At 37.5% G+C, this 27,604-nt stretch overlaps 1 protein-coding gene across 8 annotated transcripts in view; it reads left to right on the top strand.

The window, feature by feature from the left end:
• The window catches only part of RGS7 (regulator of G protein signaling 7), a 242,979-nt gene extending 226,287 nt beyond the window's left edge, over positions 1 to 16,692 (top strand). For 6 of the 8 annotated variants that reach the window (XM_031438549.2, XM_010992081.3, XM_031438552.2 and 3 more), the window contains 3 exons: positions 759 to 848; positions 3,066 to 3,146; positions 15,988 to 16,049. In XM_031438549.2, coding sequence (XP_031294409.1) covers positions 759 to 848; positions 3,066 to 3,140 — 165 coding nt within the window. In that variant the 3' untranslated portion in view covers positions 3,141 to 3,146; positions 15,988 to 16,049. Of the gene's footprint in view, positions 1 to 758; positions 849 to 3,065; positions 3,147 to 15,987 lie in introns of all 8 variants that reach the window. The other 2 variants (XM_064477204.1, XM_064477203.1) reach the window with 1 other exon arrangement.
• The last annotated feature ends 10,912 nt before the right edge of the window (positions 16,693 to 27,604 follow it).

The raw sequence follows: 27,604 nt of genomic DNA, 5'->3' as shown, positions 1-27,604 counted from the left end.
AGCATTTACGCTCCCTTAAGATGCAGTTGGCCAAAGCAGACTCTCCCTAGACTGGGCCACCACTGAATTGGATGAATATGTTTTTTCCTTTGACTTCTTTGTCTACCAATACTCATCCAAAACAGAACATTGCAGACTGATTAGGATTAAATTCTCAAATATTTACCTAATCTCTCTCTGAATAAGTAAAAAAAAAAAAATGCACGCAAATTGGGAGGCTTAGCAATTAATATCACAAAATTTATTTTTGGACTTGTGCTCTGACCTAAAGTGGATGTGGATGACAGTTTTCCCCAAAGTGATGATCTGAGAAGTCTGCCCCCTCCAAGTACATGTAGATGCCAAAGGTATCTGGGATGCTTACTGAATCTTGACTTCACATCATTCTCTTTTGGCCTGGAGTAATTTTAAGAGACTGCAGATTTATTTATATTCTCAGATGATTTATATAAATCAACAACTTGATTTGAAATGATTTCATGAGCATCTGCTAACTAAATTTCATGTTTTTAGAGGACTGCATGTGATTTACCTCCTCCATAGCTCCCAAACCAGTTTAAACAGTGATCCTTGAGTAAAATAATAAATTTTGAGGTCTAAGTGTTCTGTAAGCATATAAGGTATTCTCATCAGCATGATTATGATTATTTTTAGCTGCTTCCAGATTTATTTTTCAACCAGATGTTGTATTCTTATCACAGCATTTGACTTTTCCTGAGAAATAATAGAGAAGCACCTCAACCATTATTTCTTTTTAGGAGCACATTTACAAACTGATGAAAAGTGACTCATACCCACGTTTTATAAGATCCAGTGCCTATCAGGAGCTTCTACAAGCAAAGAAAAAGGTATTGGTTCTTTGTGAACTTTTTTGACCTAGTTCTCAGTTGTAATTATTTGGAATAGTTACCTCTGATGGGCCCACCATATTGGACAAATGGTAAGTGAATGTACTCCAAGACCACCCCCCAACCCTTTGCATCTTCTAAGGGCTATTTAAGTTGTATGTGTTTCTGTTTGTTGATTGCTTATTTTCTTTTTTGTTGTTTGTTTCTGCAGATGTTCATGCTTTACAGCGTTTTTTAGAAGCTGTTTTTATGTTTCATGTTAGTCCTCCATATGCCTAGTTTAAGGAGATAAAAAAATGACAGTAAAGAAGGGGAAAGAACAATGTCATCAGATCAACAACTTAAAGAGAATTTTCTTTGCCCAGTAACCTAGCATGTATGTTTTGTGCCATATGCCCGTAACTAAAAATAGACTCATTTTTTTCTATGATAGTTGCCAAAATTCAGGAATGTTTGCTCCCAGATGTTGTCATTTGGCATTCATCCTGAGTCAGCTAGTGCCCCTGCAATGAGGTTTCACACCTAAGATGGTAGCCAAGCACATTTTGGAAGAGCTGCAATAAACCACGTTGTTCATTTGATGTTTATAATCGAAGTCTCACTGTCAGTGACACCTTATATAACCAGTATTTCAGGGAATGGAAAATCTGGATGTGAACATCAACATCATTCATTACTTTTTAATGTCAAAATAGTCCATGGCTTCTTGAAATTCTGAGATGAAATTGTAATTTTGTGTAGTTTATGATCATCATTTAGGCTAATGGGATTTTTTTTAAGTCCATTGACTTTGCAACTGGAAACGTACACTCTGTAGTTGGGCTGTCCAGTGCAGCAGCCACTAGCCACAGGGGGCTGTTTAAATGTAAATTTAAATTAATTAAGATTATAAGATCCTAACCAAATTTCAAGTACTCAATGGCCACAGCTAAAAGGCTTTTGAAACGTTAGACAGTATAGAATGAAACTTCCATGCTTTCAGAAAGTTTATTTCTGAAATAGAATTAATATTATCAACAGAAATCTAGTCCCAATAGAAAATTATGAGGAATTCTGAAGGTAAGCCACTAGATTTTCAAATATTTAGGTTTTGAAAAGAGCATAAAACCTTAATATAGCTACTTCATTTTAGTGCAATTTGATTTTGCTTGAAATCACACCATTTTGTTCGCACAAGAAGAGTTTTGGTGTTAAAAGTAAAAGCGCTACTTTAAACAGAGTTCGTGTCTTGTGACGAGAGGCCTTGTGTGGCCGCTCTCCCGCCTTCCTGATCCCTGTGATTTAGAACATGATTTGGTATTGCATCATTTCATCATCCTGTCTTTTTCTGCTCTATTTTCTTTTCTTTTTCTTCCTTCTTTTCTTTCTTTCTTTCTTTTTTTAATGTTCCTTATTTCCCTTTGCCCCATCTGACCCCATACATGTAAGTCGGGATACTCAATGGATCACAGAACATCTTTTGAAAACTTTGCACAGAATGTGGTAAGTTTTAATTTTTGAGGAATCGTTAAGTCCAATTGAGAAACTTTCCCAGTTTAAAGCTCCATCTTCCACCTTGCATCCTTTGATGTAACAACGAAGGTATTGCCTTTATTCAAATTCAGAACTTCGTGCTTCCTACTTATCTTTCTGTCCCAACACTTTCTAGACTAGATAAAGATATCATACGTGAAGATCTTCATGTATCAAACTAATGTTTGGAAAGAAGTGTGTATTGTGATACATAAAATGAAGAAATAACTATTCTTTATATTTTAATTTTTATTCCAAATATCCTTTTATTTATTAAAGATAGTGCATGCATTTCTATACCCTTTCCCTTAGCTCTTACTAAGGCTTAAAAGATTAAGAACAATGAGGGTTCTGTGCTTTCTACTTCTGCAAGGAGAAAATGATTTATTGAGCAATTTAAAGCCAGACAGTATGAATGGGGTCAGTGACAATGTATACCCCACCAAAGTCCAATTAGCATGCCTTTCTTACCTTTATTTTTTCAGGATGATATTGAAAACTATTGCATAAATCATCTGGGAAACCAGTATTTTCCCTACCAGTGTTTTCTTAGTATCTTGCTGTGTGTTTAGTGATAATTATTTGTTTGTGGGGTTTTTTTCTTTTTTTTTTTTTTTCTTTTTTTTTTTGGTGTGCCAGTGCCTCTGGTTCTTTCTGACATTGTGTAAGCTCAAACTAAAGCCTTCAACACATTTATTTTTATAGGGCAGAAACATCCCTATTTTCCCATGCCATAAAAACTGTACACCAACACTGAGGGCCAGCACTAACCTGTTATGAAAAGAGGTAGAAAAATCTTGGTTTATACTCAAGTTTGTCTGCATTGTCTGTTGAGTTGTGTGGTTAACTCCATGCTGCTGCTGCTATGTGTGTGTGTTGTGGCTTTTGCTGTGATGGCCAGTTAAGTGGAGTTATGTGTGTTGAAATGTAAACAAATTGGATTTAAACAAAAATACGGTTTTTGTTTTTAGTTCCCTTCAGGGAATCCTTGCGGTGGGAAATGTTAATCAGTTCCTTTTATGAACTGCCAATTGTGGCTGTGCACAGAATATTTGAAAGCCTTTAAAAAGCAGTATATACTTTGAACGTTCAATGTGATTGCACAAATTAAAGGGCTGGAAAATGAGGGACTTTGGAAATTAATCACCCTATCAACTTCCCGAAATTTGGGCTGGCTCTTATGGAGTCTCTGACCTTTAATATAAAATTTGCTTAAGCTTGCCTCGTAAGTCACCATGGGATGATAAAGACAGTGCTAAAGAAATGCCTCGAGATTTTGCTGGAGAAAGTCACCATAGGATGTTGCACAGTACTCTGTCCATTGTTTGAGAATTGTTTCAAATTCATTCTTTTCTAACATAATTTGACAGAATATTGTTCTTGAGATTGGATTGGAAATGTCTGTGATACAATTAAAAACATACAATGCAACTTAAGGAGGAAGGAAAGGGGAAGCAAAATGGTTGTTTCCTCCAACACCATCCCCAGATCTGACCAACTTCCCCAGCCCTTAACAAGGCACCACACTGTCCCTCACTGCAACCTTTAAGAAAGGATCAATAGGAAATAAAGGGAAGAGAGAATTAATCATCTACACCTTCAATGAAAATTCGTACACCAAGTGCCAACTGTACTCCAGACACTGTGCCGTATCTTGAGAACATGTAAAAGGAATAGACCTAAATTGCTAAGGTACATAATGCTATAACCAAAACGTGGTGACGTTTAGGAGAAAGATAAATTATTTCTACTTGGTGTTAGGGTGGCTAGGGAGGGCCCATGAGTAATGTGAGAATTCCAAGAAGAAATTACATTTAAATCGGTAAATAAAATTTCATTAAGCCAAGAAGGGCAACCATCCTTTTAAGGAGAAGCAGGGGAAAGGCTGGAATTACTGATGAAAGAGAAGTTGAGTAACATTCATACCAGAACACATGTGTACACACAACATACTGATAAATTTCAGATAACCTTCAGACACAATTATTTAGGGCTAATCCTTTTCCATCCAGAAAAATAAAGAGTAATATTTTTCATTGATTACTTTATTTTGGTAGTACTCTAAATACATGGAGTAAGAAAATTAGAAATGCTCTCTGATTTCAATAGATTACAAATGATTACATTTATTTAATTAATCATGAGAAATAAATTTCTATCCTGAAAATTATTTATAGGCACAAATTTAAAATACTACAATATGCATCATTAAATCTTAAAATGGTTAATGTCTATTTAAAGTCCCCTTTAAATTTGTGTTTTCATTTCATTTTTATTTCCTCTTGGCTCAGTGTTCCTCCGTATTATAATTACTTTTAGGACCCGCAGTTGTGTTAGGCATCCCAAGTACTTACATAGTAAATTTTCTGGGACATCTTTATAGGATCAATAAAATGATTTTAACACAAGATAAAGAATCAGTGATTTTATTATAATCAGATGGACACAATGGAGAAAAGAGAGTTTAAATAAACGTTTTAAAGGAGACTTATGTGCAGGTTGCTCTGGTAAATACAGGGAGGCTACAAGATAAAGAGTCTCCAAGAAAAAAAAAAAAAAGGAAATGGTGAAATACAGGTAAACTAGTATACAGACTATGAAAGGTGAAAGGAACTGGGAAAAGTGAGATAATGATGTCACATTTATTGAGCGCCTGCCATGTACCAGGCTTTGCACTAGACACTTTATATTATCTAATTTAACTTAATCTGAACCTGCAAGTTAGATAATATGGTAGTCATTATTTTACTCATTTCACAGGAGAGAAAAATAAAAGGTCAGAGGAGTTACTTAATTTTCCCACTTAGTTAAGGAGGTGGCACTGACCCCAAATTTATTTCGTTCCCTACTTCTTTCTCTTTCCACTTACCATCTTGCTCCCTGATATTCTTCCAACTGGTAGAAGATAAATAAATCCTGCCACTTAGGGATAACCTCCTCTTGGGTCTGAATCCATTGCCATTAATATTTATTTGTAGAAGTTTATTTACATTTTCAGCATAGTTATTTTTATAACCTGGTTTATAAAAATGGCATCACTGTTTTGTTTCACAAGAGTCAAAAGCGTTTTGCTAGGCAACTCTTCCCGGTACCACTGGAAATTCCATCGGTTACTGGGGCTAATACACTTTTGCTGGCACTTCAGAGAATAATTATAGTAAACAGCTAACAGTTGCATAACATTTTACAATGTTCCAAGGACACTCCCTGCTGTCTGTTTGTTTTTTGTTGTTGTTCATTTCAAACAAACAATCTTGGGAAGTGGTCAGGCAAGTGTTAGCACCATTCCACAGATGAGCAAATTGAGGACTAGTGAAGTGAGGTCACTTCACCAATATTAATCAGTTGTTGAGTGTTAGAGCCAGGAGTGGAAGCAAAGTTTTCTGACTTTGAGTTCATTACTTTATAGATTACTCCTTTTCTTCCCATTATGCTCAACGCTGGAAGGATAAGAGTAACTCACATTTGTGTAATACCTTCACCTTGGCTTGTTGTCTCAAGAAATCTCATTTCTTGTGATTTACTTTTATATTTCTTTATTTTCCTTGCCATCAGATAATTTTTTTAAGGTCTTTCAAGGGTTACTATGTCCTCTCATGCCTTTAAATGTTATTCTTAAGTTGACTTCATTGTCTTTTGACAAAGTTCATGTAGCAGTTGTTTTCTTCCTCCATTACCACTATTAAATACCATCTGACACTATTTCTCCAACCATTCAGTTATCATAGCATCTGTCTGCCTTACAAACCTTAAAGGGAGAACAGATAGGAAACACGGGGAGAAACAGGGTAGGGGGATTGGTCATCCAGACCTTCAACCAAAACTCATAAGCCAAGGGCCAACTATATTATTTATTACCTCTTCTCCTTAGTTTGGCTTTGGGTTACAAAAAGTAGAAATGAGGATTAGAGAATGTTAATGTTCAAATTCCAGGAACTCACCTAATCTGACTTCTTTTGGAGAAGAATTTTACCCTATCTCAATGAAGACAATTACTTGCAGAGCCTTAAAAGCATTGACAGACAAGATGTAATGATCCCCTTGCTCCCCCATCCTCTCTCCTCTGGTATACTTATGCCAGTGCTTTGGGCTTGTAAGGTGTGCTCTCAAGACTGAGACAAATTACCTGGAGAAGATTTGGAAGCTCTATGAGAGAATTTTAACAAAAGGACTGAGTTGGCTCTGAAGTCACTTAATCTTTTGCAATCAAATCTGTATTTAACTCTATAAATCATTATATACATATTGATAAGAACAGATGTAAATATAAATCCTATAACTTGTTTGGAGTATTAAAAGTGAGAAAATGGTTATAGGCATATTCATATAGAAAACTATGTTAGAAAACTCCTAGAGTTCCCTAAGTAAATATAATTTATAAACTGGGCACTGGGTTTCCCTACCAAAAATATTACCAGCAAACACACAAAGTGAGTCTGGTAAGGAATGTACTGTTTTCTCCTCTTTCTTCCCTTATGGACCTGAAACTCATCTCACTTATCATTTTGTTGTTGGCATAGATGGCTGTCCATCTTGTTTTATTGAAACTGCTTGGTGGTGATGACTTGCCTGAGAAACCAACTTTAGTTTCCCTGCAGCATGATGTAAATTGATTGGTGTCAAATATATCAAGCTATGTTAGCCTGTTTAGTTGGGACAATATATCTTTATTTTCCCCTAGTAGAATCAGTAGTTCTTATGTTGCCACTCAAGTTCTATAAGCTGTAAATTGTATAGCAGTTTTTGGTCAAAGAGCATCCAGGAGAACCCTGGAGATTCCTCATGAATATTTTGAGGCTGCTGAGTAGACAAGCCCCTAGTAGGAAGCTTCCCCCTTTGCTGCTACGTCTGCCAGAGGCAGAAGTTTCAGCAGGATTTCCCAAAACACTGTTCTGATGTACCCAAGGCCTTGGGTTGAAGCCAGCGGTCGTGAGGCCCCAGCTACCTGCATTGCTCCCTGTCTAAGAATACGTGGAGTGGGGAGGGTGTGGCTCAAGTGGTAGAGCACATGCTTAGCATGCACGAGGTCCTGGGTTCAATCCCCAGTACCTCCTCCAAATATAAATAAATAAACCCAATAACCTCCCCCTCATAAAAAAAAAAAAGGAAAAAACATTTAGAAAAGAATATATAGATAATAAGAAATAATAGGATGATAATAGTTAACAATAATAAGTTAATAATAATAGCAATAATAAATATAAATAATAGTTAATATTAAGAAGAAATAATGTTACCACCAGGAGAGGAAAACGGCCTTGGTTCTTTGTCTTACCCAAGAAAAAGAACTTAAAAGGGAAACAAAGCATGCTATTAGCAGAAAGTGTTATTAGTAGAGCAAAAGTTAGTAAAGTAGAGTGCCCTTCCAAGAACTGAAGGCAGGCTAACCCAAGAGAGGAAAATGGTGTTGCTCTTTTGTTTCTCTTGGCTTATATCCTGGCTTAGGGGCGTTCTCATGATGGACAGCTCACATCCCTTGAGTGCTCAGGCATGCCAGTCTCCTTTGTGCATGCTCTTACCCTGATGCAGAAAAACCTACGGGAAGGAACACAAACTGCAATGCTAATTCCGTCATAATGAGCATTGGGTCATGTTAAGCTGAGTGCGTCTCTCTACTGCACAGCCGCAGCGTTCAATTCTAACCGGCTTCTTTGTTGGGCCTCATTTAGAGACGGACTTACCCTGAGCACAGGAGTACCGTTATCTTCTGAGTTTGCTCCCTCCCCATTCCTCTCCACTTGCCCAGTGCTCATTTCTATTTAACTGCCTAACAATAACCACTAACGCGTACACCTGAGTTGGTTCATTCTTCGCATTAAAGTTAACTCTTGAATGAACAGAACTAGTTTCCTAGCTTCCCACTAGCTCGCCTCACGTAAGTCGAGACAGTGTTCTATGAAGCCGCACAGAGGAGGCAGGGAGAAGAGTTAAGCCTGAGAAAGAGACCTGCCTATTAAGTGGCTGGGGTTAGCAGCCCTGAAGGAGAGAGAGAACAAAGAGAGAACCAGAAAGAGGGTCTGAGGACTTGACAGATTCATTTGTGTTCCAGACAAGGACTGCCATGGAGGTTTCCAGTTGGAGGAATGTAGTCCAGATTGGGCAAAATCGCATATCCTCTGCCTTCTGCATCACATTTTGATAGTTGTTTTTGTCACTGGTGTTTTTCAATGTCCAGGATCCAACAGTAATAAGAGCAAGCATTGGACAATTCTAGAAACAATAATTATATCTGTAATTTCAACCAGAAGGTACCATTATTAAAACAGGCTTGTGCTAGTTACTGGAAATTTAAAACACCATTTTTAAATTATACTGACTATCATATCTGGAGAATAGAAGTTCAGCCATCTTTTTTTTTTTTTGGTTCATCAAGTCATTCCAGATTACTTATTTTAGTGTTAAAGATCTTTTATCTTTTATCTGTTTCATCAGCAATAGGAAAATTACCCAGTAGACCTGGCAGAGTTATAAATGGGGAGAACAAGCACCCATTATCAGGACTGTTCACTTGAAATTTACATTTTAATATCTAGGAGGAACATCTTCCAATGCCAAAAAGAAAAGACGATTAGGAAGTCTTTATCTTTTCTAATTTTAAAAGGTAAGTCTTCCAAGCACTTGTGGGAGATATTGAGAATGATGAATTTTTTTGGAGACTCAGAATTGAAAAGGAATTTAGAGGCATCAGTTTCCCCAGGTCTAACCGTCAGCCCACTGCATGAATCCCCTCTGTAGACTCAGTGACTAGTGGGCATCCAGGATTTGCTGGCTCGTAAGTGTCAGAGATGTGGTACCCTTAGAAGGCAAAGGTGGTCAATTCCATTTTTTAGAAATTTATTCCTTATTTCAGCATAATCTACTTTTCTGTAACTTCTGAGTATTGATCCTAGTTCTGTCTCTTGGAACTAGGCAGAATAATACAAGCATTCCTGTAGATCTAGGCAACTGTTAAAATTACTTGAAGATGTGATTGTATCAGCTCCTCTCAGGTTTTATTTTTATTTCCATTAGTTAAAATCTAGTTCACCGTTTCTCTGTATGGTTCAGCTACCCACATCCCATATCTCAAAATTACCAGGGGCTTGGAGCTTGGAAAATGCAGATTTCGTGATCTTATCCCAGATAAACTGAATTAGCATCATTATCTCTCATTCTCTCTCTCTCTCTCTCTCTCTCTCTCTCTCTCTCTCTCTCTCTCTCTCTCTCTCTTCTCTCATTGGTTTACAAGCATCTCAGAATGAAGTTTAAGAACCATGATCGAGGTAGGAGCCTGATCAAAGATCAGTGGTTCTCCTTACCAAAAGATCAGTGGTTCTAATCTTAAAGTTTCCTCCCTTTAGCTGTAGCAGAATCATCTAAAGAACTTCTTATAACACAGATTGCTAGCCCCCACCTCTCAGAAAGTCCAATTAAGTAGTTTTCTGGTAAGACCCAAGAATTTTCATTTTTTTAATAATTCTCGAGTGATACTGATACTACTGTTTGGAGACACACTTAGAAAACCACTGCCCTAGCCTAACAGATTCTCTCCACTGATAAATGCCAAGGCGTAATGATAAATGCCCAATGTCACATCTGAGAGGCTGCTCTCCAGTTGTGCCCACACATGTTTGCAACCAGCATTTGAATTACGTGGATAAGAGTCACTTGTGTTTGTTCCCATAGCTGTTTATCATCATTGAAATGATAGTAATTACATAATTTATTTAAATATTATATAAGCCGCTGAAGTTTGAGTGCAAAAAGAAAAAATATTTCTATGAAAACTAAGCTGAACACTTAAGACAAAGATGCCTTAAAATTGCTATCAGATTAAATCTGAGTGAGACTTGCATTGGGAAAGCAATCTTGTAATGTTTTCTCGTTCAGTAATCTCACGTTCTTTCACTACCTTAGGTGCTCTTACATCCACCCTAGTTAATCAACAGTCCTCCAAAATGATAACTGAACACAATATTTGAGATGTGACCGAACCAGCATAAATTGGAAATATCTGCCCGATAGGAAAGAAAGAATATGTATAACTTTTACAAACCCATCTGAAAACTCCATCAGCTTCCTCACCCCAGCTCCCAGTCACAGCACCCATGTCAAATTGTAGGGTCATTTGGGGTGTAAAGTATTTTTTTAATCTAGAATTGTTCTTTCTTGTGAGCTCAGATTACATTTTCCCAGTCTTCTCTTCTGCTGCTAGATTTTTCTTTTATTGTTTGCTTATTCATTTTCATATAAGTTTGATTCTTTATTCTTCTTTCCATTAAATTTTATCGTGTGAGTTACAGCATTACATAATTTTTTGGAGTATCTCTTTGTTACCCAGCCTTTTAACCAGAATTAGCAAATTGGCATCATAAATGCTTTCATCAGAATTCCATCAGTTTAGTCATGCAAATTACTAATTAAAATGAGATAAAGAACAGAGAATAAGACAGAAATCGACTCCTCCAAAAATTAGCATACCTTGAAGACAGTTGTTTATTTAGTTATGAACCTCACCTTTTTCTGTCTCATCCATGGAGATACCATGAAAGACTGCTACATGCCTTACTTAGTCCTATTAGGTAGTTAGATAAGTATTTGGGGCAGTGGGCAGACAGGTGGTGGAGAGGGAGGATGGTCCAGAAGATGGCATTATGCCCACCTCTAGCATAGTGGGACTTTACTTCTAATGAGTGCCAGCAAGAAACCGGTTAGCACCTGACCGCTGCAACCGCACAGGAGCAGAAAGGTACCCAGACATGACCCAGTGCTCATCTTATTACAGTTAACATTGTGGTTTAGGCGTCCCTTCATGGGTTTTTCTGTGTGCATCATGGGTAAGGACATTGACAAAGGGGACCAAACGTGACTAAGCACTCCAGGGACAAGAGCTGTCAATCAGTCAAAAGACCACCTCTAGGCGAGGGTATAAGAGAAAGGGAGGCCAGAACTGTCACTTTTCCTCCCTTGGATCAGCCCACCTCCCGTTCTTGGAGGTGTACTTTTCCTTTTTTTAAATAAATCTTTTAAAATCTTTCACTACACAACGCACCATCTCCCTACTGTAAACTTATCTTTCGGGTATGACAAGAACAGGGGTCTTTACCTTTTGGGGTAACAGTCCTGGAACCTTTGTTTAAAGCAACTTCCTGACCTCACCTCTGGTGGATGCTTTTTTTAAATGAGCACGTGCATGACAAAAATCTAATGTGGTTTATATGGGGAGTTCTTTGCAAAAAAAAAAAAAAATCAGAAGAGCAATACACCACTAGACAAATGAGCAAAGGACTTGAGCAGTTTTAACAGAGGAAATACAAATAGTCAATAAATATATATGAGAAAAGAAAATGAAAGTCTGTATTAATAGCCTAGTATAATTCAAAAAGCAACAAAATAACTTTCCTCCAAACAAGTTAGTTTTAAAATGATAGTATCTAGTGTTAGAAAGGGGACAAGGAAATTGGTTTCATACACTATCAATAAGAATATTGATTGCTAATCACTTTTCTCAAATAGAGCTTTACAGAATGTGTCAAAACTTCAAAATCTTCTCTCACTTTCTAATAATTTAATTCTGAGAAAGCCCAGATGTTTACACAGCTACCAGACTATTCATTGCATCATGTACCTGCCCAAAAAAAGATGCAATCTGAATCTACAACAGTTGCGAATTTCTTAACTGCATCAAGGTATAGCAACGTGATGCAGCTATTAAAAATTAGATTTTAGAGCAGTGACCTTCATCTTTTTCTTTCATTGCCACCCACATTTGACATAGCAATACATATACGTTTGTGAGTGTGTGTGTATGTTTATGTGTGTAAGATTAAAATAACATTTCAGAAACAATACATTCCCTTATTATGTGCAGAGCACTCTGATATTTTTTATCTATTCTATAATGTTTAATTTTTTTCTTAATGTTGGTAGCATCTTTCTAAATTGATTTCCTTTCCCACTAATGTGATGAATTTGAACAGAATATTATTTTAGAAGAAACATATGTTACATGGCTAATTGATCAAAATATGATCATTTTAAGAAGCATGTTACTCATAATAAGCCATAATCCTATGCACAGTATAATTTCAGTTTTGTAAAAAAATAAAATAAAAAACATATTTTGCATAGAAAGTAGAAGGATACATTAGTATGAAAATAATTGTATTTTGGGTAATTTTTATTCCTCCTTTATATTTTCTCTATGTTTTCTTCATTTTCCCTAGTGGATATACACTATTTTTATTTTAGGAAAATATTTTAAACTAAGGAAATGAAAGTATTTGGCTTTCCTTGTTCTTCCTCAGACCACACAGGAAGCTAGCAATAAATGCTGAAATATAAACGTGTTCATTAACCATCCCTTTTTAATACATAATAACAGAATTTTTCCAGTGCTCAACATTAAATACGCCAGCCTCCAAGCCAGCGACAGAATCCCCTTCCTTCCTTCCTGTTTTCCTTCCTTCCTTCCTCCTTTTCTTCCTTTCTTTTTCTTTCTTTTTTCCTTTCTTTCTTAAATTTCAATAATTTGAGTTTATCTAGCTTTCTAGGAGCTCACACTCCTCACTTTTGCTAAAATTATATACTATGTTTTAATAAACTCACCTGCAAATTAACCTAGGAGAACTGGTTTCATTTAAAGCAGGGAAGATCTTTCCAAACACCTAGCCTAGTTCAGTTCTCTCTTTTTTTTAATTGAAATACAGTCAGTTTACGATTTGTGTCCATTTCTGGTATACAGCATAATAGTTCATTCATACATATACATACATATACTCATTTTTATATTCTTTTTCATTATAGGTTACTTCAGGATGTTGAATATAGTTCCCTGTGTTATACAGCAGAAACTTGTTTTTTATCTATTTTGTATATACTAGTTAGTGTCTGCAAATCTCGAACTCCCAATTTATCCCTTCACACGCCTTTTCCCCCTGGTAACCATGAGTTTGTTTTCTATGTCTATGAGTCTGTTTCTGTTTTGTAAATAAGTTCATTTGTCTTTTTTTTTTTTTTTTTTAGATTCCAGATGTAAGTGATACGTTATTTTTCTTTCTCTTTCTAGCTTACTTCACTTAGAATGACAATCTCCAGGTCCATCAATTCCTTCTTAACATATTCCCAGTTAGTTTTCTTGACAGGAACAACCAGGGCAAAATAAGAGTTGAAAAGACCCAAATTCTGTCAGTTCATTAGTTAAAATTTAATATTTATTATATATTTGATGAGTCCATATCACACAAGTGTTTCATTGTGTGGCTATTTTAAGATGTACATCCGTATTCTTCCCTTTCTGTTCATTTGTGTTTCTATTACCACAAACCCCAGGTTTACTGGTTTACTGTAGGTCTGTATTTCTCCATTGACTTCCATGAGTGTGTGTTTTTCTCATTATCTCCTGAGACAACAGCTTATCAGGCTAAACTTGTACCTTACCTCATACCAGGCCAAATATTAATAGCTAGAAGGATATTTGAAAAGAAAAAAAGTAGACAGAGAAGCATGTTACTATTTATTCCATTTACAAAGATGACAGTAGTTTCCACCCATCCAAATGAAAAATGACTATGAGTTGCAAACAGGTTCCTACTTCAATAAAACTGTTTTGTTTATCCTCCCAGTAGTTTGAACCAAATTACAGTAATCTATAGTTTTAAAAGAAATAGTTTTATATTAGTACCTTTCCCCTCCTCCTCAACTATGTAAGATTCACTATTATGCTTCAACCAATACGTGGTTTTCTCCATCCCTCAAGTGGCATTAGAAACAATAAACACTTTTTTAAAATACATTACTCAACCTCAGAACGAATATATATGCACACCTGTATCCATTTATGTTAGTAGCACAAGAGAAAACAGTAGGAAATACAGAAAATAATACAGTCTTCAAGTCTAGAAAAGTCATTTTTTTTTATTCCAGCATTATTTGATTAGTCTATTGCCCGGGTTTGAAGTGTAAAAGCAGTATAATTTCAGCTTTCAATTCATGAGAAATGTTCTGCTCTTCTCAGAGTCAGAATAGTGCCTTTGGGTGTCAGCGTCCTAATGAGAAAGCATGTAACAGTAATAAAAATAATGGTAATCATATAATAAGGTCATTCATTGCTAACATAAACTGAGGACACAGAATGTTCTAAGAATAGCTTTAAGTCACTCACTTGTATTATTCTTCACAAAAAGCTTTAAAAATAGGTACTACTACTATCCGCATTTTATGAATGAGGAAATAATCACAGAAGTGATGGCAAAAAGAAACAAAGCAAATTTTGTTTATAAGACCAGTGGAAAGTAGGGTGTCCTGTTAAAAATCTGCATTTTCTTTCATTATTTTTCTCTCCATAAAGTGATTAGAGCAGAACTAAGTGAGAAAGACCTTTGCTAAACTTTGGATCTTCTACTATCGGTTGCTGAAAGCTAAGTTTTGGACCCTTTTCCCCAATTAAAAGAGAATGGTACTTGGTTTTCATTATTGCTGTTAAAAGTGTACAAAAAGGCCCTTGTCAGTTACTGCACAGTATGTAAGGCAAGGCTGATTTTTAGATTATTAATCATTTCTTAAATATATTGTTCTTTTCCCAAAGTATGGCCGTGAGTGATGATAGCGCTCCCAACGCCTCACCAGCCCTCAGTCAAACCCCGAGCCACATTAGGTAGTAAATCAAGACTGTTGCTGCGACTGATGTATTACTAAAATACTATGTTTCTCCAAAAAATCTTCTGATTTTCCCTTATTATTTTATCCTCTAAGAAGTACAAGTTCCACCCAATAAGTCAACCATCTATTTTTATACTAAAACATGGACAGTGAGGGATGAAACAGAAAAAAACCAATTGACAGCCTGCTATTCTGATCAGAAATTTTGAATTTCTTCCCTCTCTAGAGTACTTGCAATTTACAGTTTGGGCAATCAAGATTTCCAGAAAACGACTATGTATTCTAGATATTAATACAACATGTTGAATCAGAATATATGGGATTTGTCTGGGCTGGGGTTGGAGGAAATCAGGGGGGAAAGGAAGAAGCTGTCTACAGTTTGAAGTAGAGAGCAAATAGACTTTTGTCTTTAGATGTCTAATTGGCACCATGTTTTTGCCATTACTGTATAGGAGAGGGGACATACTTAATCTTGAGTTTCCAGCTATCTCACCCTCAAAAAATAATTTTATTTAATTAAATCATACCCTCTGCATATCTAGATATTTATAAATGCAATGCTAATTCCAGCAACTGAACAAGAATGCATTCACATTGCTATCTTTCAGAGCAGCTCCCTAAGGTTTGTTGTAACACGTCTATAACCAGTTGCAAACCTAGGTGTTGCATCATTGCTAAGCCTCAGTGGAACATTTTGGACATGTTTTCTGATTTGCTGATTTGTGCTGTGAACCATCAGTCTGTTTGCAGTGGGGAGGAAGTGGGTGGGAGGGGTGGGAGGATGGAGGGAGGGAGTATCATTTTGTTCAATGTGTGGGAGGAGGGACGGAGGGAACTTGGTCATGAAGCTTGAACTAAGATGTACCTAAAGGGTTTCATTTTGACCTTTGCACAAAATCAGCTGCAATAAGTAGATGTTACTCATAAGCAGGTTTTCAGTGACCATATTGTTTTCTTTTTTTTTTCCTTGTTTATATTTTTTTCTCAGGGGAAATCTCTCACGTCAAAGAGGTTAACAAGCCTCGTTCAATCTTATTAAAAGGATCGTCTTGTAGCATGAGAGCGAACTGGAGTCATTGCATATACTTTGTAGTTCTTTGTCGTTACCTGGAGCAGAGGACGTTAGACTAAGATCTTGCATGAGCAAAGGACTTGAATTGTTCTTTCTGTGTGTACATTACGGCATTGCCATCTCCAAGGGACTCTGCCATCTTGATGCCTCCATTTCAAAATGTCTGCTAACTTCCTCCTTGTACTGAGCTGGATCTGTGTCTTTTCCTTTTTAACAATTCAAGTGAAGTAAACCTTTCCCCCCCCCTTTCTCTCCTTCCCTTAAAGCTTCTTCTAGACACACAGTTCACTAGAAATTCAGTCAGTCACAAACTGGAAGAATTGTAAAAGGAAAAAAAAAACATATATCAATAAGTATACATATGGCTTCACATTTATTAAATAAGAAATTAGCACAGAAAGTTCATTTCACCAATATATCACAGTCAGAAACAAGCTCATGTCTTTGTTGCCTTTACATTCTCGGTTAATGTTCTTGCATTTATTTTTATACCATATTTAAATAAGAGACACCTTTTACTCCAAATGTATTAAAGTTGACCCCTTCTCTGTAAATTTGTGTATGTTTATATTGTTGTTTTATCTTTCATTAAAAGATGCATAATCTCGTTGTTTTTGTTAACTGTTGACTTCTGTGCTGAGAGTGAGAATGCTGAGCAGGCATCGGCAAATGTGGTCCCAAGGTAAGCGCTCCCCCTGGGAGTTTATTTCAGGGTTTCAAGACCAGCTTGGATGCTGCAGCAGCCAGCAGCAGACTGAAAGGGATTCATCCGGGAGCTCATCTGGCATCAGACAGATCCCTTTGCTCCCGTGAAAAACAACACAAATCGGCTTCCACATTTTCAGAGCTATTTATGACGTCTACGTAGGCAAAGGATCTTCCAACAAAAGTCCGTGCCTTCAAGCCTGGGGGAGGTAGCTGTTTTCACCTAATTCATACAATCAAGCATATGAGTCAAAACAAAAGAGGAGACTGAGAAGTATGTTCCGAGCAAAACAAGATAAAAACCCCAGGAAAATAAAAACCTAGTGAAACAAGCTATTTACCGCATAAAGAGTGAAGAGTAATGGTCCTATAGTAATCAAAACTGCATGTTCTTACAAAAAATCAGCGAAAAAGGATGGAGAGCCCAGAAACAAACCCACACTTATATGGTCAGTTAATTCTGTGACGATGGAGGCAAGAATATACAAGGAGCAAAGACAGTCTTTCAATAAATGATGCTGGGAAAACTAAAATGCTGCATGCAAAAGAATAAAACTAGACCGTTTTCTTACACCATGTATAAAAACAAATTCAAAATGCTTTAAAAACCTAAATGAAAAATGTGAAACCATAGAACTCTGAGAAGACATAGGTAGCATGCTGTTTGATACTGGTCTTAGCAATATTTTTTTTTGGATATGTCTCCTCAGGCAAAGGCAACAATAAATAAAGCAAAAATAAGCAGGTGGGACTACATCAAACTCAAAAGATTTTTCACAGCAAAAGAAACCATCAACAAAATAAAAAGGCAACCTACTAATGGGAGAAAACATTTGCAAGTGATGTGACTGTAAGGGGTTAATATCCAAAATATTTAAACAGCTCATACAGCTCAATATCAAAAAGAGCAAACAATCTGATCTTTTTAAATAGAGAACTTGAATAAACAGTTTTCCAAAGAAGACTTAGGGATGGCCAACAGGCACATGAAAAGATGCTCAGCATCTCTAATCATCAGGGAAATGCGCGCCAAAACCACAGTGAGAGAGCGCCTCACACCTGTCAGGCTGTATCAGAAAAAAAAAGACAATATCAAGTGTTGGCATGTGGAGAAAAGGGAACCCCTGTGCACTCTTGTGGGAATGTGAATTGTTACAGCCACCGTGAAAAATAGTATAAAGCTGCCTTAAAAAATTAACAATGGGACTGCTATACAGCCCAGTAATTCCACTCTTGGGCATACCAGAAGTTTATTTATTAGACAATTAGGGGTCAGAAATGTTGTAGATCTTAATGTGCATTATTAGGCACAGGGTTAATGAAAAAAACGTTCTAAACTAAATTAGTAATGATGAAATTAACTAAATTAATAATTATGAAATTAATAAAAAAAATTTTAAAGCCAAAATGGACTGGGACACTGATAACCATACCTTGTCCTGAGCTTTGCAGAGTCTCAGAGATGGTGCATCAGGAGGTAAATATCAACCAAATTCTGAACTCTACCAATATGATTATCTAAGTCTAGTGGGTTTTCAGTACCAGTGCTTAGTGCACAAAAAATTAAAATCTGTGTAACTTTATTCTATTTCCTACAAGAACCGGGGAGAGAGCTTGCATTTTGGCATCAGTTTGAAGTTCATCAGAGATGATCTTTTTATCCACCAAATGGGCAAACGAGATCTTCTACAAGCCCATTACACAGAGATTTGGGGAAGAGGATATGAGTGGCTGGGCTGAACCCACTTTATATTTCACTATTACTACTTTATATTTCAGTGTTATCACTAGGATAACTCATTCAAGTAATGGACAAGCAGTTTGAGGACTTTTGGTCCATTTATACTTTCCCCAGGATTTGCTATTTCCTTTGGTCATTAGCAAATCACGCCCACCCACTTAAACGTCCTTCACTGCAGGCCCAACTCCGCGGGCGCCATGAAGCCCTTCTGGATTTCCCTCACTGAAATCATCGTCTCCTCTGCAGAACGCTCAAGCTCATTTTTGCTCTTCTACTCTTAGACATATAATGAGTATATTTTTAGAAATGAAAAATCATCAAGATTCTCTAGCATATAAATGTGTTTATATGCAAATCCATGCTGACTAATATACTTAAGTTTATTTTGCTTGTGATGTGTTCTAAAAGCCAGTTCAATCCCTTAGGAAATAAGGTTCCTAAAACTAAACAACAATCCACATATAAAATAAATCTTACAGAGGTATAATAATACTTTGCATGTAGTTATGCATTTAATACGTTTCTGTTACCTGAAATTTGAGACTGTCCTGGAAAAAACAAGACGATACCCCAGTCATCTATGTTGCCACGTTTTATACTGCATGAGTTGTGTTCATGTCTATTCTTCCCTTCCAAATTCTCAACAAATTACCTTTAATTCTGACCATTCTAATAGGAGTCCAAATGGGCAGTTTGACCTTAACAAATGATTTTCCTGACATTCAGAGAATTCGCTCAAGACTAATTAGCAAGTCAGGATTTTAATGGAAGTGATCTACCCCAAAGCCTGTCATTTCACTACCCTACAAAGTTTTGCTTGAGTGACTTTGAGAAGGTTCTCCAGCTACGAAATTAAGATCCCTTCATGTCACAGTAAAAGAATTTACCTTTGAGTGAAGGCATGGTCTTGGGGAGTTGAGCCTGCCAACTGTTTCAAATTCTGAGGGCGTTCCCTTGGCCACTGTCATTAAGATACATTGTGCTATACCAGGAACGTCTCCCTCTCCTGTTTGCTTTGCAAACCATTGACGAATACTTGTCTCATCTGATTAATCAAATTGTTTATAAAGTATAATGGGATCCCCCAGATTATCTTGGGCTGACTAGATGTTGGATCTTGAGCAGTTAATTTCTTACCTACAGGTATGTATTTCCTTCTCCTTAAGGTGTGGGTAATTGGAATAGATACTCTAAGATTCCTTCACCAGAACGCCAGAGAGGTATTTCCTAGGATTACTTTTTGGAGTTTTGAGAACAGGATGAAATACAAAGAGAGAATCATCAGAATAATATTGCTTTTTAAGAGATAATGTTATAACTGCTTTAAAATGTACTGTGTGGGATTCTATTGTTGTAATGGTTAAATCTGCACTCCGAAATGCACTATAAATTTGGGTATGACTGTCCAAAAATAAGAGTAAACTATATTTTTGACTCACGGATTATAAACCTATGTAGGACAGAAAATGAAGTGAGATGAATAAATTTCACATCAAATTTATCTTCTGTCTTGGTAACACTCTTTTAAACCCTACGAACTTAATTTATAAAACATAATGTTCTTCCTCTGTGTGCCTTGGTACCTTTATTCTTGCCACAGAAGTCTCTCCTCTGTGGTTCATTCTCCTTTTTTTCCTCTTTCCTCAGTCTTGTTATAGTTTATGTCCATTGTTATGTTCAGACAATATTGCGATGACTTTTTCTGAACTAGGCACTAAAGTTGCTAAGCAACAGCATTTATGTTACGATGTCAGGCTACCCTCTGAACCCATTTTTTAACCAGCCCCTTCGTGATTCCAAATTCACATGCCCACCACCCTGGTTCAGGAACCCAGTGCAATTAAAGAAAAAGAAGAAATCTTTCATTCCAGAAGCCTTGATATCTAAGAGCTATAGAGTTTGGTGACTTTTTTCTTTTTTTTTTTTTTCTTTTAGATGCAGCTTCTAATTGTCCCTGCAGTCAGACTATTCTCTGAGCCTGGTCTTTGGTCTCCATTTGATTTATTAGGACTTTCCCGTTGTCTTTATTCCTCAGTGTAACTCGAGTCCATGGACAAGTATGTGTCAACCTCATTATCACATGGGGTGCAGAGACAGCAGAATCTGTCCTTAAGTTTCATCTTTGAAGAAAACCAATTAATACTTGCATGAAACATAGACTTGCAAATCTGAATAAAATTAATCCCCAATAGAAATGTGACCCTGATGAAACAGTTGTCAAAGTCACTGAAACTTCTTCATAAAAACGATAAAAAATAAATGTGGTCTCTGAGTCCTGGGTGAAACTTTACAGTCTTTTTAAAGTATTAGCAAGTCTGACATCTAGTGGTCAATTGGTGTTTCTAAACTAGCTAAAGGAGACGAGAGTTCAAGCGAATTGTACAGACGTCATAAGCATACACATCTGACTGATGGAGTCAGTGCAACAGAATTAAAAGCTAAAGAATGGAAAATTATGAAGGTTACTCCGATATTTGCTATACCTGTCTATGATCAGATGACTTAAGTGGCTGTGGACTCAGAGACATGAGTTCCAGGCAACCACTTCACCAGGAAAAGGGAGACAGAGAAAAGAAAAGGTACATGGGATAATACGTGTTTGTTGATAACAGTAATAACTATTTTACCTGAGACTGTATGACAGGTCTTGTGCTAAATGCTGCAAACATCACTGTTTTCTCAGCGACCTTGAAAAATAAGTAATGTGATACTTACGCTGGATGAAACTGAAAGGCTAAGTGACTTGCTGAGCTGCCCACATTCTTATAACAAAAGTTAGTAGAGGTAAATCCTTTCCCTTCCAGCTCGGCTACAATAGCCCAGCACATCGTAATGGGCAGAAAGAGCGAGTAAGAGTAATTGTTCCTGTCTGATTATGGGGTAATTATAGGACAATAATATCCTATTATTACTTAATATCAATAATATTGTTAATTAATATTATTAAAATAAATAATATTATTGTTATTATCCATAAATTGAAGACAACTAAAAGAAAAAGTAACCCTCGGCCTTAATACAGAATCTTAAATTTTATTTACTAATCAATTAGCTTATGTGTTTGAATTATTTTTAAAATTTGAAACTTTTCCCCCCAGTTTTATTGATATAATTGACATATAACATTGGATTAATTTTAGGTGTAAAACATGATGTTTTGATGTATAGATATATATGTTTGGATGTATATAAATATGTTTTGATATATGTATGTATCTCAGAAGGATCACAGCAATGTGTTTTTCCTTAGGACATCATAATTTGCAGCTGGAAACTATGTTAGAAGAGAGAGGAAATAAAAGAAATCCTTTCTCCCTCCATGTCTCCATTTTTCTGACCAGAGAAGAACTTTCACAAGACATGATTGATTGTCCTTTGAAGTATCACCAACCCTCACCCTTTTTTAGAAGCCTTGGGCGGCTCCTCGCCATGCCGTCCGGCCACCCAGGTGGGCAGTACTCCAAGTATCTTCTGACCTGAGCTCAGCACGTAGGAAGCTCAGTGAACTTCTCTAAGGTTTTAAATGAAAAAATTGCCGGTGACAGGCAGTAAGTATGGCTGAGCCTTCAATTGCTTTGCAGGCTGAGTTCTGAGTCACTCTAAAAGACCTATGACATTATTCAATTTGAAGTTCATAAGTTCTGGAAGAACTCCTCTGAATAGCCATGATGTCTAAGACCCTACTCACAGAAGACAGCCCTGGTCTGAGACAGAAATCCCTACTCTAAATAAGCTAGAGTGAGGCGTCTAGGGGCAACATGATCCAAAAAGACACTGAGCAATTGACCTAGAACACGTCCCTAAGTGTGATAACAAGGGAAGGGTGAGTGGTGACATGCAGAAGGGGCCTGGGGGCGGGATGGGGCGGTCACCCAGAAACTTACTAAGCTGTGGCCCCCGTCCCTGCTCACAACACTCACTGGTTGTTTAATGGTGGGCTGTTTGCTGCGGAAAGAAATGTCAGGGCAGGAAACTGGCAGGCTTGGGATCAGGACAAGGAGAAATGTTCTCTCTTATCTCAGGCCAGGATGTTCCTTCACGAGAGAGGTTGACTCTGGGCACTGGTCAGCCACCTGACTCTTTGAGTCATTCCTTGTAGACAACGACTGTGAAGCCAGTATGTTCAAAGAGCCGTGTGATCAGAAACCACGTGTGTCAAAGCAGCCTGTTGCCAACAATCTAGTGAATAAAACAAAAAAGAAGCCGACTCACAGATACAGAGTGGTTACAAGTGGGGAGAGAGAGAGGAGGAGGGGCAATACAGGGGTAGGGGAAAAGGGGTTATTATGGGATTAAATGAAATAATCTGTGTGAAACCTGAAAATTTTAAAGCACTATAGGATTTAAAGAATCTTTCATTAAATAAAAAATTTTATAATTAAAACAAACAAACAACAGGGAGGGGCATCTTGATCCCTTATAGGCTGAGAAATTATTGTTGACACAGCAGTGGAGGTCCAGGACCATTGCTTCCAGCTGTAGTCAGTCCTTTGCGCTGCTGGGATGCCAAATTTTGATGGTATTGTAATTAGGTCACATGCGGGCTAACCCAGAGGACAATGACTCCACCAGGCTGCCAGAGATGGTTTCAACAGCAAGACTGTGTGGCAGCAACAGCTACAACAACTGAAAAAAACACCACCATTGCTCCGATGAAATAGGTAGTAGCTAGAACTGATCATTCAGGACTGAGAATTGTCCATGAGGCTTTATTGTGATGATCACAACAAGGTGAGGCTCTTAAGGGGAAGAAAGCATCCTCACAGTAGCAGATGGAGGCCTAGGTACATTTAATTTGAATATATAAATAGATGTGAGAGAGTAAGAAACTAACTTAACGAAATGGCTTCCCGGATGCTAAAGCTGTTCGCTGATTGATTCTGTCGTAAAATTTTTGCAACTTGTTGTTTCTTTGACAATGCCCCATCCCTGTTTTGCTTGTTCAGCTGCTTTTGTACTAAACAGCCCCCAGCCTTCCCATTACACTCTCCCCTCCCTATACGTTCTTTGCCCAGAGTAGCTTTTCCTTTAACTCCAGAAGCCGCACAGGTGGTCACAGGCTGATTAGCCTCAGAAGAACGAACAGGCCCTCCAGAGTTTCTCCGTGACGCCAGGTGGATTCACCAAGACTCAGAAGAATACAGCACCCTGGAAAACACCCTGATTGCTGTCGCCTTTCTGTTCCGTCCAGTTTTTCTACAAAACCTCGGGACACCAACCCCAAGAGGGATTCACAGCCTCTAAGGCACCAGCCCGCTGTGACTCCCCTTTGCCTGGCAAAGCAGTGAAGCTGCTCTTTGCTAATTCTCCCAAAACTCCGCCTCTGAGTCTCATCTCGGATGCTGGGGTACAGAGGCTGGTTTTTCGACAACAGATGCAGCTTCGTTTTATTGCTAAACTAGGTGACGCAGGATTATAGTTAGAATCCCAGTAGCTGCCCCTGAAAAAGCAATGCCTTTGACACCAGCTCTGCGAACTCTCTGTGTTCACGCTCCTACTCGGAACCGCAGCCAAGACGACCCTTTCTGTTCTAATGACCATTGAACTGCCAACTATTGGGGTGGCCGGAATAAAGCCCCAGAGCCTGAAGGTTCTCATTCTAATAACATAATTTTCAAAGAGGGTAGAAAGAAAAAAATATTTCTCCAGGTATATTGTCCTCCCTCGTGTTTTTTTTTTTTTAAGTGGCTTTCATTCCTTCTCAGTACCAGGAATATACCCTTATTCTTGAAGTATGTGCCTCTGTCCCTGGCCTGTGCCCTGACTAGATGTTGAATAGACTTTCTTTGAAGACAGTAAGATAAAGTAAAATATTCCCCTGTGGTTTAGTCAGATTTTAAAAAATTGCTATGATAGTGCCCTATCAGTGAGACCGACTGGTGCTTTGCTGCCAATTTTCTGCTGTTCCTCCCTCTCTTACCCAGTGTTCCCTCTTGTCTACAAAGGGCCTTACACCTGTTGTTTTTATTTCATGTTTCATTCTGCATGATTCCTTTTATAAATTCTACTTTCTTTCAATTTCCAATTTTTGCTATCTAATATTTAGAATATATAGAATTGAGGTAGTTTGAATCTCAATCTAAGAGTTTATATGCTTTGGTTAAGAAAATAAATATATCATTGAAAACATGTAAGTTAGTGAATAAACTTATACTGACCTTGGACTTAACCTCATCTCTTCTCTTCATTTCATTTCTAGATGATCTCATCACGTTTCCCAGTTTTAATTTGAAATGTATATGCCAGCAACAGCCAAATGTATAATCTCCTGGCCAAACTCCAGCACCGTCCCCCATCTCCCCTCTCTGCCCAAGCCTCAGTCTCAGATACCCATGTGGAGGGCTAATACATCCAACACCCAGACTCTTTCTTGATTCCTGTAAGGACTGTATCGTGATGCCCTGGAAAACTTGTGTGTAGCCAAATGGGCCACATAGCAAAGGCTTGAACCACAGCTAATCTGAGTCTTGGCAGAATGCCTTGAGATTTCCCCAAAATACAAGAGGATAAGAGGTCTAAAAGTTGTGGCTCCAAGTCCATCTCCTACTCACTGTCCCATCTCCCCTGAAATTCTGTCATGAGACAGTTTCTAATCGCCTCCCAGGTTCTGAGGAGATGCAGGTAGCATTTCCTGCCCAGTTACCCTGAGAATAGAGCTGCAGACTATGAAACCACTTTGCTTCAGTCAAGATTTGGCACTGTCCCACACTTGCACTGCCATCAGCCAGCCTCTTTTGTCCCAGGTCATCATTTTTAGCAGGTGCGGCAAGGATCGTGAGGAACTAGCACCTTTGACTTCCCTTTTTTCTTACTATTTTTTGTGACAAATAAACTATCTAAATCTAAAAGTGTATCTTTACCAATAGGATCTGTCAAGTCAAGGCCTTTGCCTTGGCTTGTCTTGTGTGTGTGACAGCTTGACAATTCCCACTTCAGGGCTGTTGCATGCAGTTTCCTCTGCTTGGAACATCTGCCTCCAGATGCATGGCCAACCCTTCACCTCTCTTCATGCTTCTGCTCAAAGGTCTTCCTTGTTCAGCAAGCCCCTGACCTCCACGCTTGCATTTCTTTTCTTTCTCATGCTCTCATATTATTCCCCATAAGATCCAAATTGCCTGATTTAAGATTTATTTGTTTAATTATTTATTGTCTGACTCTTTCAATAGAGTGTAAGCCCAATGAGGCCAAAGAAGTTTTCTGCTCTGCTCTCTACTGTATCCTAAAAGCACAGACCTAAAACAGTGCCCAGCACTTAGTAGGAACTCAGCTAATATTTACTGAATGAATGAATGATTGAGTCATGAAAATGTGAATAAATTCTTCCAAGAAACAACAGTGGACTCAGTGTTTATAGACTGCATACTGTAGATGTGTGAAGTTGAATCAGTCTATCTTGGTCTTGACTGAATTTTTATACTTTGAAAAGATAATGTCTCAAAACTTCATTGCTATAAACTTTATATTGATATTTGACTCAGTTAACATTTTGTAGGTAAACAGATCTAGATACAAACTATTCTATTTTTAATTCAACAAACATGTAGTGTTTACCTGTTAGGGAGTGAGCGTTAACCTTGTCAGCAACGTGAAGTCCTCGCACGTAACTGAACCCTCAGCAAATGGTAGCTGATGTTGTAGTGGTTTAAGATCAGAGGACAAGTGAATTGTTCTGAAAAGTGAGAAAAGAACCACTTTTGTGATCTTTGGAATCAGTCTTCATGGATTTAATCAGAGATTTCCCTGTGAAAAAGGAAGGGAAGGCATTGTAGGTTCAGGAGACATAACCACATGGCTTGAAGACATCAGGCATACAGGAACAGGGCAAATATTGCCTCGGTCTGAAGGGGAGCAAAAGTGGGAGATCAAAAAAAAAACTTGAGTGTTTTGAATTTTTTATTGTCTTTGCTTTAGGAGGAGTAGAATTTCTGAAGTGCTATATAGTTTTTTTAAAAAATCACACTCAAAAAAGTAAAGGTAAAATTATGTCAATGGAGAATGTGTTTTTCACATGACACAAGTTTCTAATGAGTAAGAAAATATCGTCTTTAATTCCATTTCCCTTGAAAACAGTGGTTTCAAAAAGTGAGAAACAAAACTTGAAGAACTTAAACTTCAGGAAATAGGATTTCTTTTTTAGAGATTAAAAAGATACAAAGTAGTTTAGTGAAATCAAACCATTGCCAGATTCTTTTTTTTTCCCCTTGAAATAGATTTGATAGTTAATCTAATTGTCTATTAAGTGTATTCCTTTTATAAAACCCATTACGTGTCACTCTGTTTCAAAGTTTTGAAAGAAAAATATAAACAGTGTTTAATCCTAAGCAAAATTAAACAAGCATAATTTCATTTGGAAATACTTACGAAAACTTACATTCAAAAAAAGTAAAATCTAAGTCCGACAAAATTGTCCCTAGTTAAATGGCTGCTTCAGGAAGAGAGATCACCTGCTGTCAAACGTGGAAAATACAATTAAACAATAAATGTCTCCCTGAGAAAAACATTAGTCGTGAAGCAGCGAGGGGAAACAAACGATGTCACGTTAACTCTAGGAAAGACAGAGTCCTTTGTAAAAGACGCTGTCACATATTTTTGCAAATAGCCTGTTTCTTCCAGCGGAGATTTGCAAAATATGACAATTGAGCTCACCAAATCTCTAGTGGTTGCCTTGGAAAAAGAAGTGGAGATCATTCTCCCCTTTATCAAACTAGCTGAGCCCTCTTCTGCCTCCTTAACTACCATCTCAAACTCCCATCTGCCACAGAGGAGAATAGGGCTTATTAAAATTATGTATCAGATGAGGATTTCATACCCCTTCAGATGTCCTGGAATTTGTCTTTTTGCTTTAAAACATACTGTTAGGTGGCCTCATACCTTTCACTACTTCTCTTAAGAATACTTTCTAAGAGTTTCCAACTCTTAATATCGCAAACTCTTCTGAAGTGCTTGCCATGATCTGGGGCTTCAAGTAAACCATTTCCTCCTGCTCAAGCTTTGGGAAGGTAAAAACAAAACCTTAGCAGAGCCCCCGGAAATTCTGTACCTTCATTATGTTACTTGGCTTTCCTGAACCCCAGTCTCCCTAGCGGT

Source organism: Camelus dromedarius, chromosome 21, assembly GCF_036321535.1.
Source record: "Camelus dromedarius isolate mCamDro1 chromosome 21, mCamDro1.pat, whole genome shotgun sequence".
Lineage (NCBI taxonomy): Eukaryota > Metazoa > Chordata > Mammalia > Artiodactyla > Camelidae > Camelus > Camelus dromedarius.
The sequence above is the reverse complement of the archived record's forward strand: the minus strand, read 5'-3'. Positions and strand labels throughout refer to the sequence as shown.